Raw genomic sequence first — 26,725 nt, 5'->3', positions numbered from 1 at the left:
TGACTGTGTGGATCACAATAAACTGTGGAAAATTCTGAAAGAGATGGGAATACCAGACCACCTGACCTGCCTCTTGAGAAATCTGTATGCAGGTCAGGAAGCAACAGTTAGCACTGGACATGGAACAAAAGACTGGTTCCAAATAGGAAAAGGAGTCCATCAAGGCTGTATATTGTCACCCTGCTTATTTAACTTATATGCAGAGTACATCATGAGAAACGCTGGACTGGAAGAAACACAAGCTGGAATCAAGATTGCCGGGAGAAATACCAGTCACCTCAGATATGCAGATGACACCACCCTTACGGCAGAAAGTGAAGAGGAATTCAAAAGCCTCTTGATGAAAGTGAAAGAGGAGAGGGAAAAAGTTGGCTTAAAGCTCAACATTCAGAAAACGAAGATCATGGCATCTGGTCCCATCACTTCATGGGAAATAGATGGGGAAAACAGTGGAAACAGTGTCAGACTTTATTTTTCTGGGCTCCAAAATCACTGCAGATGGTGACTGCAGCCATGAAATTAAAAGACGCTTACTCCTTGGAAGGAAAGTTATGACCAACCTAGATAGCATATTCAAAAGCAGAGACATTACTTTGCCAACAAAGGTCCATCTAGTCAAGGCTATGGTTTTTCCTGTGGTCATGTATGGATGTGAGAGTTGGACTGTGAAGAAGGCTGAGCACCGAAGAATTGATGCTTTTGAACTGTGGTGTTGGACAAGACTCTTGAGAGTCCCTTGGACTGCCAGGAGATCCAACCAGTCCATTCTGAAGGAGATCAGCCCTGGGATTTCTTTGGAAGGAGTGATGCTGAAGCTGAAACTCCAGTACTTTGGCCACCTCATGTGAAGAGTTGACACACTGGAAAGACTCTGATGCTGGGAGGGATTGGGGGCAGGAGGAGAAGGGGACGGCAGAGGATGAGATGGCTGGATGGCATCACTGACTCGATGGACATGAGTCTCAGTGAACTCCGGGAGTTGGTGATGGACAGGGAGGCCTGGCGTACTGCAATTCATGTGGTCGCAAAGAGTCAGACACGACTGAGCGACTGAACTGACTGACTGTGATCATCCTTAAGGGGTGAAAGGAAATGATGCAGTATATTAAATATATTAATTCTTACATGATAAACTTCCTTTGAGCAATTAGGCCCCTGCCCCTTATTCTATATTTAAAAAAATTATAATTTTGAATTAATCAACAGCTTCCTCTGTAAAGTGAACTGTCGCCTGCTCTTGAATTAGAAGCTACTCTGGTGAAAGATATGCAGAATTGTTCTGTAAAGAACAGTGGTTGCATCTCTCAATTTTCGACAGGTTGGCACAGACTCCTGAGTCCGAAGAGCAGCTTGATTCTCACTTTAACTAATGGACAGGTCATCAGAAAGCCACAGACTCAGGGAGCTGAGGCCAGGTGTTTCTTTTTCTTTCGAGCTGTTCCTCTTTTCATTTGGGCTTTTGAGATGATTTCTACTTCCCCCACCAAAGTAGTCACGCCCTGCGCTCCTACACTATTTCTGATTCGTTAATCAGCTCAGCTGTCTTTCTTCGGTAAAACAAGACGGGGGCGGGACTGGAGCAGGAAATGAGATGCCATCAATCCTGCCCCCAATACATTCTGGGTGGAATAGAGTCTGGGGTGATACACAGAAACCCGGTTTGTACAAAGAAGCAAAGGCAGCCGGGTGTTTCTTTTATCAGGCTGTTTTATCCAAAAGTATTTTAACACTTCTATTTTTTTCCCGTAGGGCAGTCTCATACCTCCCTTGAGCTATCAAGCATCAAAAGGGTTAGTTATGGGGGAAAAAAAAATAAAAGGAATTAAAAGGGTTTCAAAAAAACTATTACTTAAATAAAACTTAAAAAATAAAAGCATTACTTAGTCCATAAAGGTTCACCAACACTGATTATGCAAGAAATCTGGTGGACGGCGGGTGGGGGGAGCTTAAATTCTGTTACTACCTGCAATGGTGACCTCAGATTTCTACACTGTTACAAGACTGTAAATTGTCTTCTATGATCTAAAATGGACTCGACAGCATGAGGGACAGAACTATTAGGGAGAGAGTCTCTTTTCATAAACTGTCATGAAGCAATAAAAGGCTGAACTGCATAAGCAATTATGCAGCTCAAATTTAATTTCTGTATTATAGAGTATGTGGGCAAAGGAGGCCAGAATCCTACTAAATATTGAGGCAACATTGTTATAAAATTAATCCACTTTTCACAGAAGAGCAGACATTTTAACAGCATCATCTTTACAATAAACGTGAATTTACAACAAAAATTTTTAATATTGGTGGGAAGGAAAAGGGTTCATTTTAGGGTTAGTGCATGTCGAAGACAGCGTAACTCACAAAATACTGCTTCTATTTATTGACCTTCTTTTCACCTTGCATGGTTTTCCTGAAAGAGCCAGTTTTTGAATGTGAAATCATTAAAATCTGCCATTGCCAGTCAGTGCGGTTCTCGATCAGGGTTGGGTGATGGTCTGTTTCCTGACAATTGTTTGTTTCCTTATATGTAAAATGAGGGGAAAGCAGGGAAGTAAGGACTAAAGAAGTTAACAAGTACAAAGTGCCTGGCACACGAGACAAGCCCTCCTCAGCCGTTGAATAATCATCATATTCTTGATGATTTAACTCTAGACCCAAGACCAACAGAACTTGTGAGGAATGAAGGGATGGGAGAAGCCACCAGTTAAGGCTGAGAACTCCAGCAATCAAGGACTACCTAAGAGGGCAAATCCAACAGCCAGAGCTGGAGCCAGCAGATTCAGAATGGAGATGTGTGGACAGGAACAAAGATGAATGGAGAGACTGAGATCCTGGGAAGTTCAGATATGCTGACTGAATGCTCATTATGAAGCTGTTTTTAAATATATACTAGACAATCCAGCAACTCCTTTCCAGCATATATACCCAAAAGAACTGGAAGCACAGTTTTACATGCATGTTCACAGCAGCAAGCAGCATTATTTACAACAGCCAAGAAGCGGAAGAAACCCAACCGGCCACTGACAGACACAAGGGCATAAACACACAATGGACTGTTTTCAGCCTTAAGGAAGTTCTGACGTACGCAATAGCATGGATAAACCTTGAGGACATTATGCTAAGTAAGGGTTATAGACTGAATGTTTCTGTGCCCCCAGAATTGGTATGTTGAAGCCTAATTCTCAGTGGGATGGTGTATTAAGATGTGAGGCCTTTGGGAGTGATTAGGTTGATGTTACTAGAAGGTTAGGCCCTGGAGTGATTAGGTCATACGGGTGCACCCCTCATGCAAGGGATTAATGCTCTTATAAAAGACAAGATCCCTCCCCACTTTCACCACATGAGGATACAGTGAGGCGACTGCCATCTAAGAAACAACAAGAAGACCCTCGCCAGATATCCAATCCGCTTATGCCTTGATCTCAGACACCCCAGCTTCCAAAAGTATCAGTGATAAATCTCTGCTGTTAACACGTCCACCCAATACTATGATATTCCTCATAGCAGCCTGAAAGGACTGAGACAGTGAATAAGCCAGTCAAAAAAGGGACATATTCTATGGCTTCACTGGCATGAGACAGCCAGGAATAAAGGAGAAGGAAAAATGAAATGTTAGTGTTTGAGGGGTACAGAGTTTTGCAAGATGAAAAGACCTATGGAGAGAGATGCTGGTTGTACAACAATGTGAACCTACCTAACACTAGTGAACTATTCACCTAAAAATGGAAAAGGTGGTCAGTTTTATGTTATATGTGTTTTACCACAATTCAAAAATTAAAAAAAAATATATTAGACATATATATAATATATATATATTATTTATATATATTTATATATATAAATAATATATATATATAATATATATATTAGACATATATATAATATAACATAATAGCTCAAGAAAACCACGATACAAAGGGGATTTAACAGAAACAGACAAAGAAAATACTGCCCATGATTTCCCAAGCATGATGAGAGCTGAATTTCATGGGGTTGCAAAGAGTTGGACACAACTGAATGACTGAACTAAACTGAACTGATGAAAGCCGAAGAATTGATGCTTTTGAACTGTAGTGCTGGAGAAGACTCTTGAGAGTCTCTTGTACTGCAAGGACATCAAACCAGTCAATCCTAAAGGAAATCAATCCTGAATATTCACTGGAAGGACTGATGCTGAAGTTGAAACTCCAATAGTTTGGATACCTGATGCAAAGAGCCGACTCACTGGAAAAGATCCTGATGCTGGGAAAGACTGAAGGCAGGAGGAGCAGGGGGCAACAGAGGATGAGATGGTTGGATGGCATCACCGACTCAATGGACATGAGTTTGAGAAAGCTCTAGGAGATGGTGAAGGACAGGGAAGCCTGGCATGCTGCAGTCCATGGGGTTGCAAAGAGTTGGACATGACTGAGCAACTGAACAACAACGATGAAGTTGCTCAAAAGTCTTGTTCCTGTGCCAACCTTGTTGAACCCTATACTCCAAAGCCCCTCTGCACTGAGTGCAGAACACAGGCTAGGGGCCAAAGAGTTGGGGTCCCAGGGAGCCGGACCTGGTCAGATGGTTCAGCCTCTTCAACCTTCTGTTAATCCTTATCTGCAGAGCTGTCGTGACAACCTGTGCGAAGCTCTTAGCACTGGCCTGGCATATCCTCAACCTTGTGCTGGATCTTACCTGCACATCATACAGGAACTGGAAACGACTTTCTTTGCTTGCAGCTTCTCTCACAGCCCAAGCCAGGTCCACTGACCCTTTCCCACCAATCGACCAGTGATAGCAGGGGACTGCATTGAAGGCGCCGGCCCGCTTTGCAAGCTCACACACCAAGTCAATCTCTGCGCGGGTGTCGGTCCTGGTGATGAAAATGTTTGTGGTTTTGCATCTGTATTCATTTAGTGATGTTTTCAAAGAAAGACTAACTGCTTATACAGAACTTTGCTCCCAAACACTGAATATATTCTAAACATCAAAAGTGGTTACATTGTGCTTAAATAAATCAGATCTTAAGCAAAGCATGGGGGGAAAAATCCTCTCCAACTATTATCTCAAATATTTCAAATTGTTAAAGGTTTTATTGAGAAAATTCCATAGCATATCCCTTTGATCATCCATCGTCTTTCAGTAAGAAATGCTGGTCAGAATTAATAATAATAATGATAAAAGTGAAAGAAATGGTAACTTACTTTACAGATTTCACTTCCCTGCTAATATTTGGGAACACATCTGCTAAAGTAAAACCAATCCAAAGAAAACCAAACAAATAGAATGAGTAGAGTTATTTCTCTATACTTTAGATGAAGCACAGAAAAGCCCAAACATCCTCAAAACACAAATGTACTTCACAGGGTGGCCCAGTGATATGCCCGCATTTAAAGTAGGACGCTTGACTTACTTGAAGACATTCAGAGCCACAACAACAGGGACCCCGAAGAGCTGAGCGATCTGAATTTGCTTCTCCAGGTTACAGCAACCATCTGCCACCAGCTGGAGGTTCTGTAAGAAAAACCAGACCCCTGCATAGTATCACCTCCCATTAAACCTGCCAAATGACAATGGCAAGCCCACTCTGGCAGGTTTTGTTCCATCTATGCTCACTTTAGCTTCCCTGGTAGCTCAGTCGGTAAAGAAATCTGCCTGCAATGCAGGAGACCTGGGTTTGATCCCTGGGTTGGGAAGAACCCCTGGAGGAGGGCATGGCAACCCACTCCAGTATTCCTGCCTGTAGAATCCTCGTGGACAGAGGAGCCTGGTGGGCAGCAGTCCTCGGGGTCACAAAGAGTCAGATATGACTGAGCAACTAAGCACAGCACATGCTTACTTTATTGTCCTGGAAGCTATGCAAGAAAGCCTAAGTCATTTTTTTTCCCCCCAAGAAAAGATGGCTGCAGGAGGAAGAGGCTCATTTTCCAAATAAAGTCTAAAATTATTCTAGATCCAATGGCATATTTGGGTCTCCAGCCAGGCAGCTATTTCTGCTGCTGACTGGCAGCCAACACATCAGCAACATGCCCACGCTCTGTGGGCTGGTGGACAAGAAGGCATACGGTCCCCGGAGGGTGACAGCCCTGTCCAGCTACTCTCTGCTCAAATTCATGGTGCCACCTGTAGGAGCTAAGAGGTACTGCTGCCAGTCCATCAAAATCTGCAAGTCATCAAAAGAATACATGGGTATAAGCTTCATATGGGCTTCCTCGATGGCTCAGATGGTAAAGAATCCGCCTGCAACGCGGGAGACCTGTGGCATGGCAACCCACTTCAGTGTTTTTGCTGGGAGAACCCCCAGGGACAGAGGAGCCTGGTGGGTTACAGACCATAGGGCTGCAGAGTCGGGCACGACGAAGCGACTAAGCACACAAGCTTCACATACCCTTAGTGCTGGAGACCAGGAAGCCTGCTCAGATGACTGCCCAGACAGAAAGCCTACACCCACCTTTTCTTAAGATTGGAGAGTTAACTGAATGGATTTTTATCCCTTTCTCCACCCATTAGATTATTAGAGAAGCACTTTTCTAAGAGGCCACTGGCAGAGAACCAGTTTCCTGACTGAGACTCAGCTGCCAGCCAATGGTTAACTGGATTTGAATAATTCTCCACTCTTACCTCTTCCGTATATTCCTTTCTAAGAGGGACCCCAGCAGTTACCTGAGATAAGAAAAGATAAAAATTAAGAATAGTCCTGTCACACTGTTAACTCTGATTAAAGATCTGAAAGAAAAACAAATCATGGTCCCTCTCTGGAAGGTTCACTTGAAAAGCACATTTTGTGCTTTAAAGCAATCATTGGTGGCCCTGGAGGAACATAAAGTCTTTTGGGTGTTTTTAAAAAAATCACTGAAGCCTGAGCTCCACCCTGACCAATTAAACCAGGATTTCTGGGAGTGGGACCCATGGTCAGCAACAGTTAAAAAACTCCTCAGGCAATTCTAATTTCATACTGTTGCCCATTATCCTAGCAAAAAAGGGAACCCACAATATGATTTATACAGAGTGCATCATCATTCTAAATAAATTCTAAACCATTTTAAAATAACCGCCATTAGTTTTTCCCTTTTGAGCCTAATTTCTCACAGAAACCAGTGGGGTTGGCAGCTTGAAGATAAGGAAACTGAAGTTGAGAGAAGGCAGGCGTCTTGCTCACGGTTACACAACGAATGAGAGCAGAACAGGGGCATGAACTGTTGTAACTGGGTTCTGAAACCCCAGTTTAGTGACTTTTCACAGTTCCACATTTCTTTTTCTTTTTTTTGGGAGGGGGGGTGGTGGTGGTCTATACCCTGCAACTGGTTTCAGTGAGAAACCCCAGCCATTTTAACTCACCAAGGATGTGGTGATCTACTCTCCTCTCTGCAAAGAGGTCTTGAGGATATTAGAAATCGTTTGAAAAGTTACCTCTACGACAAAATTTTTTTTAAATTGTGAAGGAACATGATATTCCAGGTATTTCTATGAAGGTGTTTTTGAATGACACAGTGTAGATGGGACACATCCAATCAGCTGAAGGCCTGCTAGAACAAAAAGAATCTGAGCAGAATTCTCCAGCAGACCGGGGCTGGAATATTGGCTTTTCTGAGTCTCCAGCAGTTGCCCACTCTGTAGATTTTTGGACTTGTCAGCCTCCATAATTGGGTATTAATAATTCCTTACAATAACTTTTTAATATAAATACACATCTTACTGGTTGTGGAGAACCCTCCTTATGACACCATGTTTAAAAAACTAATTATGAAAGAAATATCTGGATCCAAAAGTGTTTGTTCTTTTACTGTATCAAGAATGGTCAGCATTTTGGAAGATGAGATATGATTGGGGCTAAAATGGGCAAGTTCAAGGGTCATAGGATTTTCCACTGCACAAATTATGGGAAAAAAACAAGCTGAATAAACATAAGAGGCAGCCGTGGTTATCTGTGTAACGATATCAAAAGGAAGTAGAAATGATAAAGGATCAAAAACATTAGTAACAGAGTTGATTCAAGTAAGAAGGAATGAGGTGGATAACAGAGAATACAGGATTAAGAAGATCAAAGTTCATTTATTATTCAATTACTGAAAACATTTCTTTGATACAGACTATGCCAGGCATGAGGAATACACAAATTAATACGACACAGTCCTTAATTTCAAGGAATTCAGAGTTAAGGAGGGAGACAGACCTACAGACATTCAGAAAATAATATAAAGGAGAAGCACTACTGGAGGCCAGGAGAGGAAAGCTAAACTTCAATTGGCTTCCTGATCCTCCCCTTTATCATCTTCCAACTGTATCTGTGTCTATTATTCTCGAGTCATGTTACAATCACCACTAGCATGGAACCATGACATTAAGTAGAAGTGGATGAGGTACCAAGGATTAAGGTGAGCAGAAAATGCAATCATTGTAAAACAGAGCACACACATTAAGATGAACTGAAATAGGATTATAAATCATGTAGTGAATTTTTATAGGACAAAGACGAAACTGGAGTGTGGAATTAAAGTCAGGAGACCTTGATTTCATGTTTGATTAGTCCCCTAAATAGATTACTAAGCAAGATCTGGAATCCTCCTGTAGCTCTGTAATTTTATCTGAACCAGACTAGACAGTGTCTAAGCCCTTTGAGTATTAAAGCCCTTTGATTTTATAATTTTTAGGTTGTAAAACAGGGAGGGGGAATTTCAAATTTATTTCTGGTATCAATGAGTGGATTAGGGATTCAAAAAAGTTTCCCCTTTATTCATATTCAGCTCTGTCTGCTGGACAAAAAGTGGAGGATCTGGACCTCAGCCATAAACTTCAGACCTGGTGATACTGCTCAAATAAGCTCATATCCCCTAAACCCACCAAACCTTAGTTTCCTCATCTGTAAAATGGTATAAAATAACATCTGCCCCTCCTAGGACAAAGAATTGATAAGACAATTAAATACTACATATTATGGTTTTTCATCATGGCAAACTTATTTCTTTATGCTATGTAATTGATTATTGTGTGATGTTTGCATACAGAGCATGCCAGTTAAGAAATCAGATTTGGCAGTTTGTGTTGTATATCAAGATTTAAGTGATAAAGAAATGCCAAACCATTTTATTTCAAAAATGATGAATGAGCACAAGATCTCTCATTCTCCCTTTGGAAATCCCTAAAAAAAGAAAAAAAAAATACACCTTTGCTATGGAAAAGACAAATTTCCCTTTCAGTTGTGTGTGAATTCTACATGTAAGACTTTTGATAAAGTCTTTAAAAATGTTAAACCAGAATTTCTAGGCAAAGCTCTCTCAGAAATAATCCAGTGCTCTAACAGAGTTATAAAGTGAAATCATAATAAACAGAAACAGGAGGAAAATAGTGCTAGATGAAATCTGATGAGATGTAGCATCAGTGAACCAAAAAATGATCTATACAAACACTGAACTACCTCACCCACAAAAGCCATCACTCTTACCCTTCTGTTCTTCATTCAGGAAACAGAGCCTCTATCCTCCCATTACCATGGGGTTATAAAATGTTGATACAAGCTTCAGTTTAGACTCTTAAGAGGTTACATTATGCTCCTTTCCAAAATACTGCTTAGAAATAACTTGGTGGGTGTTACTAATTACTTGATCTTACTGAACTCTAAGTGCCCTGAAATGATGATTTATGAAAAAGGAGACATTTTAGAAAACTGTAGTGATGAAGCAGGTTTGAGTGTTTCAAAGACTCAATTCCGCTTCATTCTGTTTTATTAGAAAGGAAGCATGGAACTTACGCTCGGTCCACCTCCATGCATCTTCAGAGCCCTCACGGTCGCCACCAGAACCACAACGCTGGGCACCAAACCAGAAGCTCTGCACTTGATGTTGAAGAATTTCTCCATGCCAATATCAGCACCAAAGCCAGCTTCAGTCACTGTGGAGAATCAAGTTGGAAACCTGCTATGATCTTCTAAAACAATGGTAAGTTTTGACAATCATTCATATGGTTCAAATTCAAAGGATGACAAATTCCTTTCCACGTTCAAGGCTACTATACACTATGGTATCCTGTACATACAAAAAGGTAAAAAGATGTTCCCCTGGTTTTAGAAAATGTTCTGCTTCTTTATGTTCCTTATGTTTACAGTGTTCAGAATTGTAAAAATATGACTCTTGAGTCGGCTTCACACCACTGCTCCTTAAGGATTCACTGCCTGGCCAAGATTTTTCTTCCAGTGTAGAATGTCAAGGCAAAGCTTTTCTTAACCCAGATGGGATTTTCAAGTTTTTAATCAGGTTCCAAATAGTCAATCAGTGTCAAACAACACTGCTAGCATGAGTACCATAGAAAATCTTTTCTTACTCTTTATAAGACACACACAGAATCACTTATATTAATGCCATTTCTATTAGTGGACAAAGTTGATATTAGTTGAGTGGCTTAAGGTTGATCATCAGGCCTGATAAGATAGCATCTTTATTTCATAACCACAGAAGACAGTCATCTGTAACCATTCTTTCACTGCCCCCAGACTGCTAGAAATGTTACTGAGGCAGTTCTGGCTATACCAGGGAGGCTATCCAACACTGCCTTCCAAGAGGATAACCCCTGACTCTGGGTCAGCAGCAGCATCTTCATACACAGAGCAGAGAGCTGGACCAGACACATGAGCAGCCCCTGGGGGCTTAGAAACGCAGACTCATGGGTTCTATCCCAGAACAACTGAACCAGAACCAGCATTCTGACAAGATCCCCTGGTGAGATGAATGCTCATTAAAATTTGAGAAGCACACTGCTCTAGGAAAGAAATACTATCCATGTAACAGAAGGTAAATATTTATGGAATATGTACTATATACTCACAGTACAACCAAAGCCATAATTTATGGCAGAGATAGGAATAGACAGTAAAAAAATTTACTAAGATAAAATAAAAACTATTTAACCTGTGAACAAATTTGTGTCTAGCATTCACTGAATACACATATTATTAAAAAATTAATAAAAATAAAACACCAATAATTTCAGATCCTTTTTTTTTTCAGACTCTTTCTGACCTTTCTTTAGTCAACCAGTTGTCCTAATTCTTTACGGTTTCCTTTTAGTGCCTCATATGACTATATAATTTTTATAGAATAGGTAGAATTTTGTAGTCTGCTTTTTTAAAGTTATCACAGTTTTCTTATTGTACTACAAACTTTCAAATTGGTGATTATAAGTGACAGCTTATAATTTTGTTAAGTTGATGTACCAAGATTTGCGAAATTCTTCTGCCTGTTATTCGATGTTTGAGTTGTTTCCAATATAAAGAATGCTGCAAAGTATCTGGGCATATGAGTTTAACTTGTTTCAAATTATATTCTTGGAATAAATTCCCAAGGGTAAGAGTATGGTGCCAGAGGATATAAATTTTTTTTATGACTGTTGATATGCTTTTGACATATTGAAAAATATTCCTTTGAAAGTATTCAATTTGGAATGAACATAGCTACAAGTCATTCTCTTCCCCTTTACTATATTTCCTTTAAACAAGAGACATAGCAGGGCAATCTGAAGAAGTAAAAGACATTCCTTTTAATACAGTATTTAGGACAATTTTGGTGATTTTATCACTGTAGCCGACCCTCGGCATTCACAGGGGCTTAGTTCCAGCAGCCCCTGTGAACACCATAATCTGAGGATGCTTCTATAAAGCTCATTATATAAAATGGAGCGGTACATTGAATGTAGTCAGCCTTCAGCATCTGTGGATGCAAAGGGCTGATTGTAGTTAAAGGTCAAAACCAGAGGAGATTGTTGACAGCAAAAACCCCTATCTCAGTGGTACCCCTGGTATAGGGATTCAAGTAACCAAAGTTTTACAGGTTTTATTTTTAAACGCTAAGGAATTTTAAAAACTGGTTAATGTTATCCTATTGTCAGAAGTAGACCGTTATTCACCTAACAGGGTTTGATCAAATGATCTCTAAGGTCTTTCCAGCTGGATGCACGTTTCCACATGAAGCTCCCCTATTAAGACTATAAACTCCATGAGGATAGGGACCATGTCTATAGGGGAGATTAACACTGCAAGGCACATGTGTGCGTGCTAAGTTGCTTCAGTTGTGTCTGACTCTTTGCGACCCTCTGGACTGTAGCTTGCCAGGCTCTTCTGTCCATGGGATTCTCCAGGCAAGAATACTGGAGTGGATTGCCATGCTCTCCAAGTATGGACCTCTGATCTTCTCAGGAAGAGGAAGCTGCTCTCTGCCCCTCCTAGCCTTCTGGTTTGCTGCCCCACAGACCCACACCTATTTCTGCATGTAGCATCCTAATTAGCCTGAGTAGAGGAAGGGACCATATCTTAATCATCTTTGTATCACTAGTAACCAACATAACACCCAGTGCAAAAAAAGAAAAAAGAATTAATTAACAAAGAAAAGAAGAAACTATCAGAGAAGGAGCCAGTGGTGATCTAAAGTAAATGCTATCATTCAGTGGAAATGGGTAGATAGACACATATGGAGGTGTGGGGAATTGTAACAGATAGAACTTCAGCTGGGGAAGGACACAGGATGCCACGGTAAAGTTTCAAGACTGTGGCTTCTAAATGCAAAGGAAATATGGAGGCAAAGAATGTGAAGAAAACCCAAACAAGGAGGAAGTGCCAAATTCTCATCTGCTGAAAATGTCTGAAATACTGTGCTTTTGTGTTCAAATATCAGACTGCTATAAGAAAATGGAAAGTATGCTGATGGGTAATTCTAAAATTAAGGACCACTTTATAAGGTGTCGTCAACAAGAACTAACTTGGATGTTTCACCGTGCAGTGCTGTATATCTGTGTCTTCGTCCCTTGGGAAGGGGGCACGTTATCTGGCTGTGAGTGGGGGCAAGTTCCTTTTCCTAGCCAATTCCTGGGACTTGTCGACATCGAAAACCTGTAAGTAACGTTTTCTTAGTGATCTGAAGAAAACGTTAGGGATCTGAAATAAGCCATTTATTCCCTTACTATAAAAGTCCTCTCTATAATTTTAAAAACAGATACAGGTGAAGGAATTATTTAATGTGGACTGTACCTCAGACTTGGTCTTGAGTCATGAAGCAAATACATTTACTATGATTTAGCATTCCTGAAGAGCACACAACGTAGACTTCTGAAAGCTGCACGTTTTAAAATGTTTGCGAGAAATTGCCTATGTCACAAGAATTATTTGTCTTGGCAATCCCTTTTCTTTGGGGGGGGCAGAGGGGGGAGGAGTTTACAGCTATTCAACTTACAGCATGAATGGAAACAGGAAACACTGATACTCTGTGTGAGCACAGAAGCTAGCAGATAGCCATTTTGTAGCCTGGTTTGATTCGACCTTTGAAACCCATAGTCTTCTCAGAAAGGAACTGTCGGTGGGTCTGCTTTGGGAAAGGACTCACTATTTGGACAAACACTGTTGGTGACCTCACAAGAAACAGCGCTCTGCACAAAAGCCAATACTGGACAACCAGGTCTCTCTGTTCTTATCTGCTAGGACACTGTGAGTCACATGGTACAAACTGAATAGAAAAAACAGCAACAAAAAAGCCACTGTTGGCAGGCACGCTTGCTATCGACGAAATTATTCAGTGAGGCAGAGAGATGATGCTTATATGTAAATTATTTTATCACATCCCTACTTGCTGTGTACACAGAAGTTGCAGGGACAATTAGGACTTATATTTTACAGTAATCACTGATCTGCTACCTTAAAAACAAACAAACAAACAAAAACGCTACGGTCATGACATCATAGGTAGGCCCTATAAGCTATGAAAAGTGAAAGTTGCTCAGTTGTGTCCAACTCTTTGCGACCCCACAGACTGTACAGTCCATGGAATTCTCCAGACCAGAATACTGGAGAGGACACAGTTTTCCTTCTCCGGGGGATCTTCCCAATCCAGGGATTGAATCCAGGTCTCTGCACTGCAGGCAGATTCTTTACCTGCTGAGCCACCAGGGAAGCTCTGTATAAGCTATGGTCTCATAAAAATTCTAGGGCTATAAGGGACTGTTAGGGATCACACACTGACCTCCTTGGGGCTCCTATGTGCCAGGGAAGCTCTTTTCTTGAGATAACAGCGCAGAAGCTACGATGGTATCCGAGGTCCCTCTGATGTGCGAGGCAGATTGGCCTTTCCGTATTATGTGCTCTCTGTCATTCTGCGCAAACACGATCGACTGAACGTACACACCCAGAACTTAGAAACAACCTTGGTTTCTTCTCGTTCAATGATTAATGAACTTCTATCACCCTGCCAGGCATCTAAGCATTTATCAACATGCCCTGGTCCTCACTTAGTGAGGAAACAGGGCTGTCTGCACATATTCATGACAAAGATGAGAAGACTCATTCATTACCTAAAGACAAAGGAGCATCTTTCTGACCTTTCTTTTCATTCCTTTTTTCCTGTTTGAATTCCCTTCGGTACTTTTAAAATGTTTAATCATTTATGAGCATGTAGGTAAATTTGAATCAACTCTCCTCTACATTTAATTCTGGATGATCTCATGGGTTAGTACATTCACTGAACCCATTTCTGTCAAATCGCAATCTTAAGTGTAGTTCAGTGGTTCTCAACTGGGAACATTTCACAGTATCTGAAATCATTTTTGGTTACTCTAACTGGCATCGAGTAAGTGGGAGCCAGGGATGCTGCTAAACACCATAGAATGCAGAGGACAGACACTCACCCCCTTGAAAAAAACCAAAAAACAAAAAACCAACCACCCAGAATTATTCACCCCAGATGCCCAGAGGTAGACATTCTGCTCTAGTTCAAGCATAACAAAGGAGCCTTGTACTTTCTAGCCACTCTTTCTGAGAATGTTACAAATGTGTTCGCTGTGATAAAACAAAAGCTTGTACAAGATTATGCTAACAATAACCTTACATACCATAAGACCTGGAAATATGAATAAAAAGTCCTCTAAGCAAAGTCTGATGTTCTGTGTCAGTGATGTGTTTACTACAACACAGCAGTTCCTGGTGATGAAAAGCAGTGTCTCACTGATGATGGATGCACCAACCTCTTAAGAAAGCAGGGAATACAGAGCAACACAGGTGATGGCCATGAGCCGTCTTATACTAAGAACAAATACATACGGTGGGGCAAAGCTGTTCAGAGACTGGGGCTCAAGAGACGCACAGATGTTACCATTTACTGACACGTCTGTGTGCCCGCCAATGCATTAGACATCCTCCGTCTCATTCCACTTTTCATCGCCTTTATCTGCTGCTTATAGATTATGAAGTTAAAGATTTAAATAGTTTTTTTTCCAAAGTCACACAGTAAGGCGATAGAGCTTGGATGGAAAACTATGGTCCATCTGACTGCAGGCTACACCCCACCCCATCCTGCCTTGTCCGTGTATAACTGATTCTGCAGCATTTCTTTAACTCAGCTGCTTAGCAAGTTGTGTAACAAGATGAAAATCTCAACACTTTGTACTTCAGTAATAATCTGATATCTAAGACGTAGCTCTAGATTCTTCTCCCGACTCCAGACTTGTTTTCTAATTGCAATGTGGTCCTACTATGATAAAAGAAAGCAAGTCACCTGCAGTCTCCTCCATTATGGTATTTCCTCCTCCCTTCCTCCTCTCCCCTCTTTCCTTCCATCCTCTTTCTCTCTCTGTATTCAGAAAGTTATTTTCCCTCTTAGAGCAGTTCATTTAGGGCTAGGGAATCACGCCCTCTCTTAGTTCTCAGCCTACAGTGCTGAGTCCTGGGCAGCGAGCAGCAGGCAGTGTTACTGGTGAAAAACAAAGATGCCCCAGAGAGCAAGCTGCCAGGACCAGCTCCATCTGGGCTTGGTACCTAGCATCAATTGAAACAGGCCACAGGCAGAGAATACTCACTCTGCAGGCTGGCCTCTGGAGAACCTAATGGTAATCTGGGGGCCAGGGAGTCACCACCTCTCACTGGATGAGTCAGGTCCCAAGACTTGTCTTCCCAGCCTCATTCAGCCAGGCGTCTACCCTCCAGCACTGGCTGGGGAAATGAGTAACCACAATTCTCTAGCTTGGGTTTTCTTTTCCAAACTGTACACCATGGTGGGAGAAAAAAAGCAGCAAATATTTTAGATGTGAAATTCTCCTTTCTGCTTTTACTCTGAGGAAAACCCTCCTTGCACTCAGATAAAGAGTTAAAACTGAGGCACCAAAAGTTGTCCCTGAGTTTCTGGCTTCTTGATACGCTTGAATGTTATCACCATCATAGCAAAATTGAATTTCCACCTTGCTGTGTCACTAAGGGCTCTTTATTCTGCGTGTGCTCAGAAGATTAGAATTTTCAGATTTCGCAGCCACTTTATAACGGTAATAATTTTTCTCTCCATGATACATGCAACCGACATATATATCAAATATACAACACAGTGAGTCGCCATTACTCTGGGACATGAACTTGAATTTATGGGCTGTTAGAGGTCCCACAGAAAACCTAGCCTTTGCAATGAGTTTAGCTCAAAACAGGTTGAGATAAGAAATACATCGGCACAGCACAGATTTTGCTAACTTAACCCTAAAAAGAATTTCTTCTAAAACAGAGGGAGAAATCAAACTGTAGCTTTCATTCAGTCGGCACTTAACTTTCTCACGACAAATCAGAAAATAAACAAAACCTTTGCACAGGAAGAAGTAAGGTATATGCCAGACTAGGCTTCATTCTGAAGCACTGTGGGCTCTAATCCCTGAACAAAGCTAAAGGAAATGGAAACTGGACTCTTCAAATTGCCCTTTTCTGCCATGTGCAAGCAGGTCTATTCAGCTGCAGCTGAATAGGGAAAGTGGAGGTCAGAGTCACAGAAGCACATAAATTCTGAATTGGAGCTCAAGGTAGGCTGGCCCTTGGGGATTTTAATTACTTTTTCAATGATTAGAAGGACACTAAGTGAAAAAAAAAAAAAGGACACTAAGTGAACCCGGATGAATCAGTAAATGATAGAGAAAGCTCTGTATTAGGACTACAGCTGGGGAAAAAAAGGAGGAACTTGCTTAGAACTTTTTAAATATAAAGGATCCAACTCATCTTAAGTCTTTGAAATTTTACAAAAAATTAAATCACTTCTGCCTTCTTGGATTTGTCTTTGCTCTTGGGTTTTTAAAATGTCTTAGAGTCAAATTTCCATCAGCTGTACAGATTCAACCAGGCACATATTAGGAGACTTACAGGGGAAAAAAAAAAAAGTTAAAAAGGTTGGGACAGGGAGAATCCAAGATTAATGTTGTGCTGTGTGCTCAGTCGCTTCAGTCGTGTCCGACTCTTTGCAGCCCCCAAGGACTGCAGCCCGCCGGGCTCCTCTGACCATGGGCTTCTCCAGACAAGAATACTGGAGTTGCCATGTTCTCTTCCAGGGGATGGATCTTCCCTAACCAGGGATCAAACTCACATCTCCTGCAATGCAGGCAGATTCTTTTACCCATTGAGCCACCTAGGAAGTCCAATATTAATAGTAACTTGTGTTTTTTTTCTTTCTTACCTTTTGGTGATGGCAGCACTTACACATGAGGGGAAGTCTGGTAGTCGTATGGAATGCATGAGAAGGTTACAGGGGATTCATCAGGGAAAAGGGAAAGAGAAGACATGGAAAGTACAGAAAGGACATAAAGTGAAGTCACTCAGTTGTGTCCAACTCTTTGAGACTCCATAGACTGTAGCGTACCAGGCTCCTCCGTCCATGGGATTTTCCAGGCAAGAGTACTGGAGTGGGTTGCCATTTCCTTCTCCAGGGGATCTTCCTGACCCAGGGATTGAACCCAGGTCTCCCACATTGTAGGCAGACGCTTTACCGTCTGAGCCACCAGGGAAGTCCTAGAAAGGACATAGGTCCCCATGAATAATCTGCTTCAAAAATAAAAACCCTGAAAATATCAGTAATGCCACTTGGATGTACTCTGTTATCTGGACCCAGAATTTCCTTTCTCCAGAGAATTAATTAAGCACAGACACTGGTTCAATTATTTGAACTCATCATTATCGTTAATCATCGTGTTTTGTAAAATGATTCTGACCAAAGTGTAATTTGATTTTGAAAAAAAAAAAAGTTTAGATGAAAATTAAATTATACATGTTATTTTTACCTCCCTTATAAAAATCCAACTGAATTAAATTTATAAATTCATTATTGAAATAGATGCCATCTTCTTGTAGGGATCAGGAGCATTTGTACAAGGTCACTGTTTTGACCAGGGTTTTAACCCTTCTGTTTTTAGCAAACTGTGGTATCCCAAAGTTCTGGACTTCTGGATGATTGCTTGGGGCAGAGCTGTTCTCTTGCAGCTCCTGAGAACTGGACACTAGGAAACTAACTTGAAACAAATTCTAAAAGTCTGTGCCAACACCATGCTTTAATCTAAAATAGTGAAAAGATGAAATAGAACATTTTGCATCAAGCAGTTTATGAAAACCAACCCAAGGAGGAAAAAAACTATAAATGTCAAAAGGTAAATATATTTTGTCTTGAGGGTTCCAAGGACAAAAGAACACCCCCAAACCTCTATTAGCTTCTTCTGCAAGTGCAAGAAACCCAGCAAGAGAAACCAAGATTTCCGAGCTTGAAAACAAATTAAATCTACCAACAATCCTAGTATAAAAATTTTTATTATAGAAAAAGAAATGAAGACAGAAGGAAAACATTTCAAACTTGAAAGTTGGAAGATTCTACAATGTATTTAACTAAATAAAAGCAGGTTGGGCAGGAATTTGTGAACTGAGGGTAGAAATCCATTAGTGTTTTACATAATCAAATTATTGGGTTGCAAACAGAAGTTTTTCTAAAAACGAAGAAATAGGAAAGGAAATACTACAAATGTTAGGATACGCTACATAGGATAAGAGGAAGTAGTCTTAATTCATAAGACATTGATTCCCTTTTTGCACACGTGTGTGCATGTGTGCACATGCATTTTGTATATAAAATATACTTTATGCTCTGGCTTTCAGTCAAACAACATCCAACAGCCCCTGGTCCAGACTCTACTTCGTACATTTCTTATCTAGGAAGGGAGACAGATTGGCTGGTTCTACAGTCCTGTCGAGGCCTACTGGTTTCTCCCAAGATCACTGTGATGATTTTCCAGGCCTGGTCCCACTCTAATCAGCACTGCAACAAACAGAACAGGCAGCTCAAAAGAAGGACAACCTGGACCTCAGTGTAATCAGCCTTATCATTATATTTGGAGGCACATATGCAATGTCACTCGCACTGATCCAGGGCCCTGTAGGGGAGGAAAGGTCTTTTTGGATGTGTGGAGGCAGGAACGGTCTCTCTCCATGGTCCTTCTTTCAACGTTTCCTTAGTGTGTCTTCCCTGGTCACTAGCGCTAGTTAAGCTCCCCCTGCCTGTCCAGTGGTATGAGATCTTGAAAGGACTCGATATAACTGAGCAAACGAGGGCACACTGAAAAAGCCAGCATTCCTTTTTGTGTCTAAAAAGCTCAAACTGAAGCTAACTGCCCTGAAAAGCAGAGCTGAGCATATTTTTTCTTTGGCTTATTTTAAAAATAATCTTTTGTATACAAAGTGAAAGTGACAGTGTGAAATATATATGATTAGAAACATATTATTGATATATTATTGGAATATTTGATGTGAAGGAGAAACGTATCTGGTATTTTAACCATTTTCACTGTAATTTACATTCTTGGATCTCTCTGTACTGTTGACAGAGAACATGCCCTTGAGAGGTCCAAGTAAACCCAGTTTATAAAGGAAAGTTAACAAAGTATTAGGAGTAATACTCCTGTTCTCACCTCTCACCTCTACCCTGTCTGCACAGCAGAAGGGGCTGAAAGTAAAGTCTCATGTCATTTTTACTTTGTATAAATAAAAAACTCATTTGGCCATCTCTCTCTCTGTCATTCTTGGTATGTTCCAAGTATAGCCTCATATCTAGAAGTGGGTCCAACTTGGGTAAAGTACCAATAATACAAATATGATTATTTGTATTACACAGGAAAGTACTGATCTTTGATATACTTAAGAATGAAAGTGGGCCAGTTGGTTTGGCTGATTCAGGAGATAATTCTGTTTGTGTAGAGAAGTGAAAGGTCTCATTTCTCTAAACCACAGCTGGCCACCGGGCAGATGTTGGAGAGAGAGAGAGACAGATGGTTACATGGATGACTCGGCATTAACTCGATTCCAAGTCTAGGAAAACCTCTTGAACTATGTCATGCTGACCTCACCTTTCCATTTAAAGGAGCCCACACAGAACCAGAAAATGTCTTAGCTCCTCTTACAGCTAGGTATGGCTATGAGCCAAGGTTGTTGAGTGAGATATAAACAGAAGTGCTATATGACTTCTAGGAAGATCCTTACCAGCGATATGGTGATATGCCTTTCATTCTTCTGGTTGGCTGATATACAGATGTGATGGCTGGGGCCTGTGCAACCATACTGGGCTACTAGGCACTCCCTGATGATTGAGTAGATGACATACCAGTCCAAACTGCCTGCCCTGGATTTCTCTTAAATGGCAGAGAAATAGACATATTTGTTTTGGGTCACTTTTCTTCACTATTGCTGCTATGTGTGGGTGAACCAAGGGGCTTCCCTGATGGCTCCTGACAATGCAGGACACACAGGAAATGCAGGTTCAGTTCCTGGGTCAGGAAGATCCCTTGGAGAAGGAAATGACAAACCACTCCAGTATTCCCGCCTGACAAATCTCATGGACAGAGGATCCTGGAGGGTTCCAGTCTCTGGGATTGCAAAGAGTGGGACACAACTGAGCAACTGACGTATGCATACAAACAACAACAACAAAATACGTGGGTGAACCTAATCCTAGCTGATTCCTTTGTGAAAAAAAAGACCACTTAGAAATATGATAGTATTTTTCATTTCTATCATTTCAGTTTGCACATAATTTGAACATTATGTAGTGTTTTCTTTCTTTGCACAACAGTAACTCTGGAACTAAAGTCAAGGTTACATTTCTAATTTAGAAAAGATGTGAGATTTGCTTGGAGTTTCTTGATGAAAAAGCTACAATTTGGGAGGCTAAGAGTAGCCATAACTCTTTGATAGCTACCCCAAAGCTATACCACTTAAGGTAAGTGAGAGAGGGTCTAACTGAAACTTCCAGCCACAGATTTAAATCAAGACAGCAGAAACCAGTATGTCAGTTTGCAGTATAAAAGGATATATATGTAGGTCTGACTCTAAATTCTATCTCCTCTGTCTATGTACTAAACAAATAAGTGTTTTTTAGAAGGAAAAAAAGCACCACTGTTTTTATAGTTGCTTTAAACACTTTTAGAATTTATCACTAAATTACAGCTTGATCCTAAAAAATAAAAACAATCCAGTCGACCAAAACATTCATGCAATTTTATAAAACAAACAAAAAAGAACTAAACAAGATTCAGGCCAGGTAGGGTCTCCACCCTACCTGGCAATCAAAAGAATGTACTTCTATCACTGGTGTCTAACATTGAGAATGTCTGCATGCATACACACTTGAATATATAAAAATTAAAAAATCCTACCTCCTTTGTTAGGACATAACTGAACATTATGGCAGGGAAGGAGTTTTTAGCGGATAAATAAGACATCCTCACGCCTCTGGACAGCAGCCTACAATGGGTCATTTCTCTCTGTTCAGTTCGTTGAGAGGAAGTTTTGCCAGGGTTCAGGCTGCCTGATCACTCAGGTCAGCTATTGCCCACATCTCTGCCATTCCCGTTCCCAAGAGAAACGAAGAGCACAGATGTCTCTAAATAACCATCAATCCTGCTGGAAAGTAAAGTAAAACCCCTGACCCACTATAAAGAAGGTTGAGCGTTGAAGAATTGATACTTTTGAACTGTGGCGTTAGAGAAGCCCCTTGAGAGTCCCTTGGATTGCAAGGAGAACAAACCAGTCAGTCTTAAAGGAAATCAATCCTGAATATTCATTGGAAGGGCTGATGCTGAAGCTCCAATACTTCGGCCACCTGATGCAAAGAGCCGACTCATTAGAAAAGACGCTGATGCTGGGAAAGACTGAAGGCAGGAGAAGGGGACAACAGAGGATGAGATGGTTGGATGGCATCACCGACTCAATGGACATGAGTTTGAGCAAGCTTCGGGAGTTGGTGATGGACGGGGAGGCCTGGCGTGCTGCAGTCCATGGCATGACAAAGAGTCGGACATGACTGAGCAACTGAACAACAACAACATCCAGATTTAGCTCTAAGTAAAGACTTGACCATATACTAATGAGAACTGCCAATCCTCTAGCCTCAGCCTCTCCTAAATTCTAACCTGTATTTCCTCATCCACACTCTTCACTCCCAATGCATAAATAACAAACTAACATTTTGCCACAACGGCTTATTTTCCTTTTACAAAGAAGTAACACAGCACAGATAGAGTTGAAGGCTACCTTCATGCATGGGTATTCCTGTTTTCTCATAGTCAGCAGTTGTTATTAACTTGGTGCTTATCTGGGTCATGTTTTCATTCTCTTACACATGTCTAAAGGCATAAACAAAATATAGTGCTGTTTGTATGTTTTTTAAAATATGTAGACTGTATTGAAAATTCTACTACCAACTTTTTCACTCAGCATTGTTATTTCTGAGATCTTACCTTCTCTGGAAATACCCAGGATTAATGCTGCTGGTTGCATGGTACCCATATCTACAGCTGCTGACGAGTCCTTTCCTGGGGAGGGAGCCCCATTAAATAAGGCTTCAACCTCTCGTCCTCACTTATTTTCTTCAGGAAGGTATACTGACTTATCTGATGGGAAGGGGTGGTGGAAAAGGAACCCCATCTTCAAGTGGCATTCTTGTAACAATAATTCTACAAAATCATTCCGGAACTTCTCACAGATCAGAAACTATATGCTTTCTCCATATTTAAAGATGTTGAAAATATACTTCCAACCTGTTTTGTCTGCCTTATCTTGGAGCTACCTGAACTATGGTGAGTCCTTGAATACATACCCTCCTTTCTCCCCACTGTCTTGTTTTACTGGATTATATCTCAACTGTTCTTCAAAACATCCCCAAATGCCATCTTCTCAGGGAGTCTTAAGGACAGGGAACCACTATTTAAGAATTGTGCATTTATTACCACCAGTATTAAAAGCATAACATTTCAGACTAGCATTTATTCCCTCCAAATGACCTCTTCTGACTGTCATTCACTTCTCTCATGTCTTCATACTTCAGCTAAACTATCCCCAGAACCCACTAATGCTTTCCTAGCATATTCATTTGTTTATTCAGTGTTCTAAGCACTCTGCTTAGATACAATTTCTCCATAACTCTGTATGTGAAATAACTTCAGATTTTAAATCAGTTTTTCCTTTATTGAAAATAAAATTATAAAAGTAACACACACTAATTGCAAAACTTTCAAAAATACTAAAATATGTATTCTGCCTGCAGAATAATATGTATTCTGCCTGCAATGCAGGAGACCCAGGTTTGATTCCTGGGTCAGGAAGATCCCCTGGAGAAGGAAATGGCAGCTGGCTGCAGTATTCTTGCCTGGAGAATCCTATAGAGGAGCCTGGCAGGCTATAGTCCATGGGGTCGCAAGAGTCAGACATGCCTTAGTGACTAAACCACCACCAAAATGTGTAAAGAATAACATGAACATCATCATGACCCCATTTCCCACATGTCAATGACAGTAATCACTTGACATACTTCATTTCTACTTTTTCATTGAATGTAAATATTTTATAATTTTTAAAATACAAGAAATATGAATATTGTTTGGAAACTTGATTTATTTTAATGTGAACTTCTTTCTAGGTTCCATGTACATCTATTTTTTTAAATAACATTGACATTACACCAATAATACCATACTTTTTTCTTTTTTTCTTAAAGATTTAGGTTTTAATTTTCACATTAAATTTGGTATGTCTTTATGCTGAATAAATTGATACAAGACTTTAATTTGAAAGTTCTAAATATAGTGGAATAAGTCTAATTAAGGACATTCTGGGGTCTCCTTTGATATCAGTTTTATTCCTCTTTATTGTTATGGCAATATTATCTTGTTTTGATATCTAGAGTTAGGTAAATCATCCATCATCATTCTTTAAAACTTTTTTGTCTTTCCTCAAGATTTACTCTTTTAGAATCCAGACAAACATTGCTATTTAACCATGGCGCTCATCTTCCTCTGTATACCAAGTTGTTTCAATGTGTCCGACTCTTTGCTACCTTATGGACTATAGCCCATAGCCCACCAAGCTCTTCTGTCCATGGGATTTTTCTGGCAAGAGTACTGGAGAGGGTTGTCCTTTCCTTCTCCAGGGGATCATCCTGACCCAGGGATCAAATCCGGGTCTCCTGCATTGCAGGTAGATTCCTTACAGTCTGAGCCCCCAGATACATCAAGAGATCTTCAAACTCATGTTTTCTTAGATTCTGTATTTGTCCCTAATCCTTAGTCCAGGATGGCACATATACTTCATTTTACCTGACTGTCTTTGGAATCTCATATTCTGATCCTCTGTATGTACATAATTAAATTTGGGTTTTCCCATGTTAATCTGTCTGATGTCACCGTAACTGTTAGGCCAGCCAGAAATACCTACAGGGCAGGGGGAAATTTTTTCTATCCTCAACATAACTATATACTCTGGCAATATGTAGCAATTTTATAGTAATTTACATGCTAGTTTGACAGAGAAATGATGATTAATACTGATTATTCTCATTCAAGAACATGGTTGTATGTCTCACCAATGATTCAGACTCAAGAGTCTTATTTTGTGACTTTCAGTAAAATTTATGATTTTCTTTCTATATTCTCATTTCTTGCTAAATTTATTCCCAGGAATTTTATAGTTTGGTGACACAGATATACATAGAATATTTCCCCTTTTACAGTATCTCCTTATTGCTGATAGAAAGGGAACTATTACATATTTACATTGCATCCAAATAACCAAACAAAACTCTTATTACTTAAAATAAATTTCTTGAACTTTCTATTATACAATCATACTGTATATAAACAGAGGGAAATTTATCACTTTCTTTCTAATATCAATACTTTCATATTGTTCTTGTTTATTACATTGGCTAGTACCTGCAGGATAATGATGAATAATGACGGTGATCATATAAGTATTTTTGTCATGGACTTAATACATGTGTGCACCTTTAGGACTTTACTATTTAATATGAGGCTGATTGTTAGTTTCTGTTTTTCAAATATATTCAAATTCTTCTATCGCATGAGGTCTTTATCATTCCAATGAGATACCTCTGTGTTTAAGTAAAGAGTTACTTCTTCACTCTGCTTTATTTTGAATTGGATACCCAAGCACTTTGTAATTGGACATGGTTCTTTTAAACTTCAGGGAGTTTTAAAAATTGATATTACTTGCATTAAAGCATTAATGGCTGTGACTTTCCTGGTGGTTCAGTGGCTAAGCCTCTGCACTCCCAATGTAGGGGGTCCAGGTTAGTTCCCTGCACAGGAAACTAAATCCCACACGCTGTAACTAAGAGTTTGCATGCCACAATGAAAAGATTTTGCATGTCACAACTAAGATCCCATGTGCTGCAACTAAGAGCCAGCACAGACAAGCAAATAAATAAGATTTTTAAAAACCATTAATGGCTAAAAGAACAATTATGGTTGAAGCTAACAGGAGGTTGAAACTTTTAGAAAGTCCAAATAATCCAATTTTCTCTCCCCTCCCCGCAAAAGACATAAAAACTTGGACATAAGAATACACTGTTCATTTAGTGATGGCCAGTTTTCTTCTATTTCTTACTCAAAATTCTATTCGGTTTTCTTTGCATGAGAACAGCACAATGTAATTATATCAAACGCTGGTATGAATGAAAGCTTATGAAAAACCTCATATAATTGCAATTTTCTAAATTTATACATGAGATAAGGGTAACTGGACTCTTTTCAGCATCCTCTGGCAGAAAGTTCAGTCAAGATGGGGCAAGATAGCAGCCATATAAATTTAAATGTTATTGCATAGTGGATATTTTTACTTTTAATCCTCATAAAGTCTATGCATTTAAAAATCATTTTATGTTAACATTCATAGCACTAATCCCTGCAAGACAGTGTTTTGACAGGGTCTTATTTTAACTCCATATTTTATGCTGTTAAGCAGAACTACATTAGGAGCGCATTATTTAGCATACACATAAATCGGAAGTAGGGATGGGCTAGATAACGCATCAAAAATAAATTTGCATTTTGCAGCCCATAAAGAAATAGTCAAGGTCAGGTCAGACATTCCTAAAGTTCAAACTCCTTTCCAAACTGTTTACTCTTTTTACTTAATTACTCTTTTAATTAATCAGTTACTACCTCAAAACACCACCACACAAAGAAATATCAGTGTTTACGATAAAAAGCCTAGAGGAGATTCAGACATGTTTGCCAGTAGATAAGCTATTTATTAAACTAATGTCTAAGACCATAAACTCCTTATTGCCAAATTCAGACTTAAATTGAAGAAAGTAGGGAAAACCACCAGACCATTCAGGTATGACCTAAATCAAATCCATTATGATTATACAGTGGAAGTGAGAAATAGATTTAAAGGCCTAGATCTGATAGATAGAGTGCCTGATGAACTATGGAATGAGGTTCGTGACATTGTACAGGAGACAGGGATCAAGACCATCCCCATGGAAAAGAAATTCAAAAAAGCAAAATGGCTGTCTGGGGAGGCCTTACAAATAGCTGTGAAAAGAAGAGAAGTGAAAAGCAAAGGAGAAAAGGAAAGATATAAACATCTGAATGCAGAGTTCCAAAGAATAGGTAGAAGAGATAAGAAAGCCTTCTTCAGCGA

At 40.1% G+C, this 26,725-nt stretch overlaps 1 protein-coding gene across 1 annotated transcript in view; it reads right to left on the bottom strand.

The window, feature by feature from the left end:
- Window positions 1-26,725, bottom strand: part of MTHFD1L (methylenetetrahydrofolate dehydrogenase (NADP+ dependent) 1-like) — a 178,039-nt gene that overhangs the window by 67,415 nt on the left and 83,899 nt on the right. Inside the window, exons 20-23 of the mRNA XM_010840821.1 lie at window positions 9,725-9,864; window positions 6,598-6,639; window positions 5,390-5,490; window positions 4,672-4,849 (exon numbers count right to left, since the gene is read on the bottom strand). Of these exons, the coding sequence (XP_010839123.1) occupies window positions 4,672-4,849; window positions 5,390-5,490; window positions 6,598-6,639; window positions 9,725-9,864 (461 nt within the window). The remainder of the gene's footprint in view (window positions 1-4,671; window positions 4,850-5,389; window positions 5,491-6,597; window positions 6,640-9,724; window positions 9,865-26,725) is intronic.

Source organism: Bison bison, unplaced genomic scaffold (assembly GCF_000754665.1).
Source record: "Bison bison bison isolate TAMUID 2011002044 unplaced genomic scaffold, Bison_UMD1.0 scf7180017864148, whole genome shotgun sequence".
Lineage (NCBI taxonomy): Eukaryota > Metazoa > Chordata > Mammalia > Artiodactyla > Bovidae > Bison > Bison bison.
The sequence above is the reverse complement of the archived record's forward strand: the minus strand, read 5'-3'. Positions and strand labels throughout refer to the sequence as shown.